General features: G+C 35.3%; 2 protein-coding genes across 3 annotated transcripts; one reads left to right on the top strand and one right to left on the bottom strand.

The window, feature by feature from the left end:
* The first annotated feature begins 1,335 nt into the window (after window positions 1-1,335).
* LOC110889086 (co-chaperone protein p23-1) lies at window positions 1,336-3,433 on the top strand. 2 transcript variants are annotated; one of them, XM_022136589.2, is made up of 6 exons: window positions 1,336-1,509; window positions 2,294-2,480; window positions 2,567-2,726; window positions 2,867-2,904; window positions 3,001-3,052; window positions 3,122-3,433. In XM_022136589.2, exons 1-6 carry the CDS (start codon window positions 1,505-1,507, stop codon window positions 3,232-3,234), a joined length of 555 nt encoding a protein of 184 aa, XP_021992281.1. In that variant the 5' UTR covers window positions 1,336-1,504; the 3' UTR covers window positions 3,235-3,433. The 2 variants fall into 2 exon arrangements, with proteins under 2 accessions (XP_021992281.1, XP_021992280.1); XM_022136588.2 differs by having other exon boundaries at window positions 3,116-3,433.
* An 854-nt stretch (window positions 3,434-4,287) lies between these two features.
* On the bottom strand, window positions 4,288-6,838 carry LOC110889088 (probable F-actin-capping protein subunit beta). The gene is made up of 8 exons (XM_022136590.2): window positions 6,642-6,838; window positions 5,719-5,789; window positions 5,417-5,530; window positions 5,223-5,308; window positions 5,054-5,127; window positions 4,833-4,952; window positions 4,648-4,743; window positions 4,288-4,564 (listed from the first exon to the last, which is right to left on the bottom strand). Exons 1-8 carry the CDS (start codon window positions 6,768-6,770, stop codon window positions 4,469-4,471), a joined length of 786 nt encoding a protein of 261 aa, XP_021992282.1. The 5' UTR covers window positions 6,771-6,838; the 3' UTR covers window positions 4,288-4,468.
* Between the last annotated feature and the right edge of the window lie 1,984 nt (window positions 6,839-8,822).

Below are 8,822 nucleotides of genomic sequence, written 5' to 3'. Positions count from 1 at the left end.
CTCATTTTTTTGTAGTGTCAGTCCCTAATTTTGAAGCACCCTATATATCGCATATACGCGGCCTAGATGCAACTATGGGATGTTACAATAGTGTCTTAATAGATTCACCCTTTTAAAAGTACGTATTAGAAGAAAGGAACAATTGCATATTTACCTTTAAAAAATTTCTTAATTGCGTATTTACCCAACTTAAAATTAAAATTGCATATATCCCCTTCCTTAACTAATAAAATTGCAAATTTATCCATTTTGATTTATTTTATTAAAAACAAGTTATATAATGACTTTTTACCCTTATTTTTTACCGAAACTTTAAAAAAATTATATATTTATTCATTTTTACTGGTTTTTGTGACTTTTTCACAATTCTTTTTGTTTTTTTTTTTACATTTTGCTAGTTAGTTTTATTTATTTATTTATTTTTTTGCCTTTTTACTAAGATATATTTAGAGGTGTTTGTGATTTTCAGCTGATTTATAAATATATACATTAAAATACGTTTAATGATTAATAGAAAAAAACACAAAACAAATAACTTAGTAAAAAATACTAACTAGAATGATCTTCAGCTAATTTATAAATCTATACACTAAAATACGTTTAAAGCAAGTTACATTCTTTTTTTTAGTCTGTAGTCCTCTAATTAAGCTCCCACATATTCAGAAAATGTTTATATTCTATAGAAAAATATGCATCTACGTACTTTAGCGGTTAATTTTAGTGTTTAGATTGTAAAAAAAACAACAAAGGAAAACTAACAAGCAAAACGTAAAAAAAAAAAAACAAAAAGAATTATGAAAAAACCAAAAAAACTAGTAAAAATGAGTAAATATGTAATTTTTTTAAAGTTCCAGTAAAAATAAGGGTAAAAAGGTTAGTACATGACTTGTTTTTAATAAAATAAATCAAAATAGGTAAATTTGTAATTTTATTAGTTAAGGATGGGGATATATGCAATTTTAATTTTAAGTTAGGTAAATATGTAATTAAGAAGTTTTTTAAGGGTAAACTAACAAGCAAAACGTAAAAAAAAAAAAAAAGAATTATGAAAAAACCAAAAAAACTAGTAAAAATGAGTAAATATGTAATTTTTTAAAGTTCTAGTAAAAATAAGGGTAAAAAGGTTAGTACATGACTTGTTTTTAATAAAATAAATCAAAATAGGTAAATTTGTAATTTTATTAGTTAAGAATGGGGATATATGCAATTTTAATTTTAAGTTAGGTAAATATGTAATTAAGAAGTTTTTTAAGGGTAAATATGCAAATTGTGTATAGAAGAAAAAATATCTAAGGATTTCGCGATTTTTAAATACAAATTAAAGAAAAAAAAATATGTATATAAAATATCTTTAATTGGTTAGTTACTTACAGGAGTTAGGAAGCATCTAGATGCTACGCTCTTCTTCTACCCCAACCCATTTATGAATACAAAACAGCAATTAATATAACATCATTCCAGTGAAGATCGATTCTCTCGTTTCAGTTATAAACAGCAACAATCAATGAGGTATCATTTCGTCTTCAATTCATCTGATTCCTTCACCTCTCTCTCTCTCTCTCTCTCTCTCTCTCTCTGTATTTTAAATAAAAATTGTATGCTTCCTGTTAGTTTGATGATTCGATTTACGAGCCATTTTTTGCGTAAATCAGATTCTATATAATCTTCAATGTATCCTTGTTCGTAGCAAAATAAAAAAAACATTATGCTGTGATTTTGGATTGAGGAAATCTGATTAGATATAACTGTGATCACCATGCATAACGATCTAATTTATCCTGTTATTAGAAGATCATTTTAGTTAGTTATCGTTTAATCTTGTGGTTTTGTTGTTTTTCTTTTGTTGTTATATAATAGGCTCATTTAGGTCTGTGAGCTAGCTCGAGCTCGATAAGTGAAGCTCGTGCTTGGACTCATTTCTTAAGCAAGCTTAATTGTAGGCTCGAGCTAGTTTTTAGCAAGCCGGTCTTCGGTAGCTGTAATAAAGGAATCTATGGAATGGAAGTCCTCAATATGAGGGTTTGATGATGAATCTGGACCCTGTCTTGTAGTTTTAAGTAAATGCATTCGATGATTGCGAGTATTATCTTTGTTGGATTGGATTAGTTAACTCAAGTGCGATATAATTTTGCTGACTGATGGATCCTGTGTTGGTAGTCTATGTAGATCTATACAGAAATTTTTATGATTGCGAGTATTATCTTTGTTGGATTGGATTAGTTAGCTAAAGCGCGATAAAATTTTGATGCATTGGCATATTTTTTATCTTGTTGTGTTTATGAACATTTGTTAGTCGACATCCTCCTTTGAAGTGGGCTCAGCGGGCCGATGTGCTATTCATCAAAATTGATCTGCCCGACGCAAAAGACGTGAAGCTTAAACTCGAGCCAGAGGGTAAATTTTACTTCTCTGCTACTGCAGGAGCCGACAGTGTACCTTATGAAATTGACATTGAGCTTCATGACAAAGTGAATGTGAATGTAAGCATGATAGTTAATCAGTTATACTCTTAACCTGTTGTATGTATAGTGATTGAGGAGTGAAGTAATTAAACTGCAAATTGCAGGAGAGCAAGGCGAGTGTCGGGTCGAGAGCTATTGTGTACCTTATCAAGAAAGAAGAAAGTAAATGGTGGAATAGGCTTTTGAAGCAAGAGGGGAAGACACCGGCGTTTGTGAAAGTGGATTGGGATAAATGGGTAGATGAAGATGAGATGGATGAAAAAGGTTAGCGTTTATTTTTTATATTGTTTAAAGTTGAATCGAGATGAGCTTAAACAAGCTTGTTTAATAAGCGAGTTTCAGCACAAGCTTAACTTCGCATATGTTTCTGTGAATATGCTGATAATGTGGTTTTGAATATGCAGCTGGAGCTGATATGGACTTTGGTGACATGGACTTTTCTGTAAGTACAGCTTTTACATGTCTTCGAAAGTGATTCATTACACATTTAAACTTTAATGAAGCGTTTAACATGAGATTTTGTTTACCTTCTACGCAGCAACTTAACCTAGGAGGCGGCGGAGGCTTTGATGCAGAAGGTGTTGATGATGGTAAAGAATCTATTTGATCTATGTGTATTTGATCTATCAGATGTTAAATATTATTGATCTTAGTTGCAGAGGATGAAGATAGTGACACAGAAGAGGAAGAAGAAGAAAAGAAGGAAGGTGAAAGTATTGGTAAAAAAGAAGTTGCAACACCCCTAGGTAACCAAGTTGAGGCAGGAGCTTGAGCTAAGATTTGGTTTTGATCAAAACATATGGCTAAAAAAAAGACTGATGGTTTAGTTATGGTTTGAGAGTTATATAGTTTATCTGGTTCATGTCAGTGTTTAGATGGATGGATGGGTTTGTTTCAGTTGTTTTGTGTTGTTATTGCCAACTTTGTGAACTCATTTGTCCAAATCTAGATGGTTTTATCTTTTATCCCAATTTGATGATTTAAGGATTCAACTAGGGGTGTAAACAAGCTGGGCCGAGGTCGAGCTCGGCTCGTTAGGTTTTTATGAAGCTCGAGCTCGAGCTCGGATCGGTTCGAGCCTATTTCTTTGAGCTCGAGCTCGGCTCGCGAGTAGAACCCAAAGCTCGAGCTCGGCTTGACTCGGCTCGAACTCTTTTGAGAACAACCTTAAACGAGCTAAAAGCTTGGCTCGAGCTCACTTCAACATCGATTAAACGAGCCAAAGCTCGGCTTATCAATGTTATCATCATTATTAATATATTATATATAAAAAAATTAAAATTTTGTATGGGCTCGTTTAGGCTCGCGAGCCTAAACAAGCTTTGTATTTCAGGCTCGGGCTCGATAACAAAACGAGCTCTATTTCAGGCTCGAGCTCGGGCTCGGACTCGTTAAGGCTCAGCTCATTCGAGCTTTTAACCGAGCCGATCACGAGTAGCTCTCGAGCCTCTGGGCTTGTTTACACCCCTAGATTCAACTTTAACATGAATAGCATGTCCACAAAACGATTAATCTGGAATAATAGGGATATTGGAATTTTATATGTAATTTTTCAAATTTATATATACAAAATTTTATACATATATACTAATCAAACTGGATTAATAAGTATAATCTTTTGAAATTTGACTGCCTTTGATCAATTGACGATTTTAGGTCCTGACAAGGTGAAATGTAATCGATTAAGTATCGATTACCGAACGTAGTTTGTAGGTGCAAACCCGATCCGATAGGCTAGTCCAGTACACAAAATAAGATAACAAACATCTTATATGATAGGAGAGAAGAGGGGTGCTCAAAAATAACCATCACCAAAGTCGAGTCATTATGAACAAACAAACGCTATATGAATATGATAAAGTGTATCATAATTGACATTGACAATATATATTCAAAAACCATGATGAACAGAAACTCTAATATCTCATTTGGCATCCAAACTTATGTATTCAAACACAACAACATAAAAAGAACAACTTAACTTCACGATGAACAAGCGGCATATATTACGGTTTTCTGGCCTCAGGTAGGGCCATAGGCAGCAGCAGCTCGGAAGGAGGACGCAATGTACATACCATCTCCTTCGTTTTCCCAAAGTACACCTGGAATTGCCACGTCAGCAGTACATAAACTAAACGAATTGCCACGTCAGCATGTGATTCATCAGATGAACAAACAAACAAACCTGGTCAAGTTGATTCCTCAGCTTTCCTTCCAATTCTTCTATCATCTTTCCCATATTGCATAAATGACCATCTTCAACACACAAGTCCGCTTTCATCTATTCAACATATTAAGATGTCAAAAACTAAGTTTATCATAAAATGAATGTATTTTGTTATTTTGTGCATTTAAACATTTATAAATTACCTGTCTCCTGATGGATCCTGACAAATTAAAAGTGCCGGATGTGTCACCGTTTGTAGTTAACGACAGCATTATAGTACTTGTTAAACAGTAATGAGCCATTCCTTGCACTTCTGGCCCCACCTGAAGCAGTTAAAAATTTACGCTGTCACAAAAAGTTGGAAATATATCTTTTTTTCGATAACAAAAATATAATAATAAACAAATAAAGCAAATAAAAATACCTGGATAACATGAATGGCATCCCACCCACCCTCATGAAGATAACCTCTTTTACCATGTGCATACTTTGATCCATCTTTAAATAAATTAAAAAAAAAAATCATATTAATAATAAAAGTATGGGACTTTACTGTTAAGGTTTAAAAGTTTAAGAAAGTAATCATGCAAAACCTTTTTTAATCAAGAAGCAGGCTACGAAACCTTCATTGTCATCATCTTCCCACAGATATACTGATGAAATACCGCCTTCATAATACCTAACAGATAATTAAATCAACAATGACAACAAGCCATTTACAAAAGAACAGTTAGGGTTATGTCAGAAAATGAATACAGATTAAGACGAGGTGAGTAAAGGACCTCACTGGTCACGATAAACTGTAAATATTTCATTTGCTTCGATTTCTAGCTTCCTTAATTCAGATGATGGATAAATCCCCTCTTCCAATGGTGGATGATATTTATTCGACCACGGTGATCTGCAATAGAATATGAAGAATAAGGAACTCAACGTAATATGACAATACCAAGAAGTTGAACTAAGTTCTAGAAGCCATTGATTAGATGTGGCATAATTAACAGCTTAAAAAAGACATTGCAGGGTCAGCTATGATGAGAATCATCCTTACTTGATATAAATAGAAGCTATGATGAGAATCATCCTTACCTGTAAGAGTCAGCATCTCTGTTGTACTCACATAAGATGAACTCTTTTGCATTATCCACATCACATAAGACCTGTTGTTCAGGGTAAAAAGACTTAAAGAGCGGAGTTGCAAAACAAAAGATAACCATAGGATTTATAAAAAGATCCATATAAGACAAGATGATACAGCATGCAGAATATATGCACTCATGCATATTTGTTTATGCCAAAAGGCATCTTGAACTGAAACCTGCACTATTTTCCTTTGCAAAGCAAATTGTACAACATTTTTTTGTAGAATTCGATTGTGTTTGATCAACGAAAATTACGGCTACATTAAGATAGCTACAAGAAGGCTTTAATAAGCACTAAAGCAGTAGTCCGCTAACTACAAGATTGTGATTGTCTAGGAAGCCTTCATCAATCAAACACATGAAATTCGATAAAAATCGCAAAGGTCACAAACTGAACCTTATGTCACCAAGAACCAAAACCTCAATTGCATCTAAAATAACATCATCTGCCATAGTGCCATACTTATCAACTCTTAGATAGTTAGATCCAAGCTATTCTCACTAACTGCATGGTTAATCCTACAACAAAATCCGATACAGATTCAAAACTATTCAATTGTAATTGATAATTCAGCACTCGTGGATGAAATACAAGCCCTAACTAAATCGAAACCGGTCAAATTTCTAGCCCTAACAAAACCAAATCACAAATCCAGAATCTCAAACTTCATGCACATAACTATTCATCATACGGATCCCTAACTAAACTGAAATCAATCAAATTACTAACCCTAGGAACTCCTATTTTGAATCTCAAACAACACATAACAATAAAACCGATTAACAAATCAATAATTTCAAGCTACAATAACAGAATCGATGTATAATATTGCAAATTAGGGCTTGAAAAACAAAAAAGGTGAAAAGTACCTGAAGAGGCTGATCGATTTGAGAGAGTAGATCGGAGGAGTGGTCCGGGAGGAGGCTGAGGAGAGCGGAGAGAGCGGTTTCGGTGTGTTTTGGAGGCATTCTTCTCATCAATCCCATTGCTGCTTCCATTGTTTTGTTTGATCTGAAACTTTCCCTCTCAACAAACCACCATCTGCTTGCTTATATATATCTGTCTGTCTGGCCGGCATTCATTTCAACTTATTATTTATCTAATGGTCCCTTCTCTTTTGTTTATTTTTTCTGCGAGAAAAAGTCTGCAGTCTGCGGACCACATCTGCAGGTATCTGCAGGAGAAGAGGTGGACCAAATGTCTGCAGTCTATAAGGAGAAGAGGGTTTGTTTTTTTTTTCTACAAAAATCTTCTCTTCTCTTCTCACACACAAACACACAGACCTCTCTTCTCATCTCTCTCTCTCTCTGCTTCATCTTCCACCACCACTGAACCACAACCACCACTGTTACCTCTACACCACCGCCACCACCGTTACCACTACACCACAACCACCACCGTCACCTCTACACCACCTCCACCTCCGTCACCGTCACCTCTACACCACCGTCACCTCTACACCACAGCCACCACCGTCACCTCTACACCACCTCCACCTCCGTCACCGTCACCTCTACACCGTCGCAACCACCACCACCACCGAACACGCGAGGAGAGAGAAAGTGATGCCGGCAACGGCACGGCGAAATCGACGGCAACTAGTGGCGTTTCAGGTGTTGATGGTTGGTTGGTGGGTGTTTCTTCTTAAAACCGATAAGTTCTAGTCCCTTCCTCCTGGAAGATGCCTATTGAATTTGGGGATTTTGAGTGGTTTTTGAATTTGGGGATTTTGAGTGGTGGTGGCCGGCGGGAGTAGGTGGGGGTTGTGGCAGGTGGATGGTGGTTGCAGGTGGGGTGTGATGGCAGGTGGGTGTTGGTGACGGTGGTTGTGGCAGGGATGTGGGGGTGGAGGTGTGGAAGAAGACCTCTGTGCCAAGAAGAGGTTAATGTCTGTGCCAAGAAGACTTGGGTCATTGTCTGCGTGGTGAAGAGGTCTCGCAGACCTTTTATAATGAAAAGTATGCGAGATAACAAACAAGCTGCAGCATCCAAACGTCTGGGTGCATCTGCGCGGCGCAGACATAAGTGGCCAGAAGTGCTTCTGGCAAAAAAACAAACACCACCTTAGGATGCTCTGACAGTCTGACCTGTACCAAAAATACTGTTCTAAAAATGTTAAAATTGGGTACTGGTATCGGTACAAAAAAAACGCTCAATATGATACGGTATTGGTATCGAAAATGCTCGGTATGGTACAGTACGGTATTGAAAGGTAAAAATCATTAAGATATTGGTATTGTATCCTTCGGTATCAGAGTTTTATTGGTACCAAACCAAAAGTACTGATTCTGAAAATGCCAAAAAGTGGCTACAAAATTTTATCAGGTACCATACCGGTTCGGTTGCGGTACCAAAATGCTCATACCTACCTTTCTTTGCTCGTTATTCACTTTTTAGTCATTCGTCATTCCAACATTGGCCGGATGTATTTTAGAGAATGTAGATTTTATTCTTTATGTTGTTTGTTTTAACATAAGAAGGAACTGGAATTGAATTTAAATTGTCGGGTAGTTATGGCATTTTATATATTTTATATTCCAATTAGATTGATAATTATACCAACCAAACAGATTATGAGTTTCAAATAAGTTCTTTAAATTCCAAGTTTAATTTCGTTACATTTCGTGAAATGAATACTAAGAAGGTTAAATTTATATCATGGGGTGGATTAGAATTAATTTGTGTGATTTTATTAGTAGGCTTAGAACTTATGAAAGTCATTGATTGATATCAAAGGAATTCAATTCCTATTTTATATATTAGAAAGGTCTTTTTTTTAATCTAAATATTGATAACCTTTAATCAGTTGGTATATACATGAAACAATGGCCAAGTTATTACAATCTATTTAATTTTAATAAAAAAAAATATAAAACTTTATCAAGCAATAACTAACTTAAAGTTTTTACCCTATGTCTAACTAAAACTTAAATTTTAAATGCACATCATAAATCGAGCATGCTCCTTACATTTGCAAAATATCCACATGGAGACCCACTTTATGGTCCAACCATCTTTTTATGAGTGCAAGAATGAAGAATGTCTGGGCC

This window comes from Helianthus annuus, chromosome 11 (genome assembly GCF_002127325.2).
Source record: "Helianthus annuus cultivar XRQ/B chromosome 11, HanXRQr2.0-SUNRISE, whole genome shotgun sequence".
NCBI lineage: Eukaryota > Viridiplantae > Streptophyta > Magnoliopsida > Asterales > Asteraceae > Helianthus > Helianthus annuus.
The sequence above is the reverse complement of the archived record's forward strand: the minus strand, read 5'-3'. Positions and strand labels throughout refer to the sequence as shown.

Excerpts from the sequence above, each read along its gene's own strand:
- LOC110889086 (XM_022136588.2), top strand. Across the intron at positions 2,727-2,866 it reads AGATGAGATGGATGAAAAAG|CTGGAGCTGATATGGACTTT; the intron begins GTTAGCGTTTAT and ends TTGAATATGCAG. Across the intron at positions 2,905-3,000 it reads TTGGTGACATGGACTTTTCT|CAACTTAACCTAGGAGGCGG; the intron begins GTAAGTACAGCT and ends CCTTCTACGCAG.
- LOC110889088 (XM_022136590.2), bottom strand. The coding sequence starts at position 6,770 with ATGGAAGCAGCAATGGGATTGATGAGAAGAATGCCTCCAAAACACACC. Across the intron at positions 5,790-6,641 it reads AAATCGATCAGCCTCTTCAG|GTCTTATGTGATGTGGATAA; the intron begins GTACTTTTCACC and ends CCTGAACAACAG. Across the intron at positions 4,565-4,647 it reads TGAGGAATCAACTTGACCAG|GTGTACTTTGGGAAAACGAA; the intron begins GTTTGTTTGTTT and ends TGGCAATTCCAG.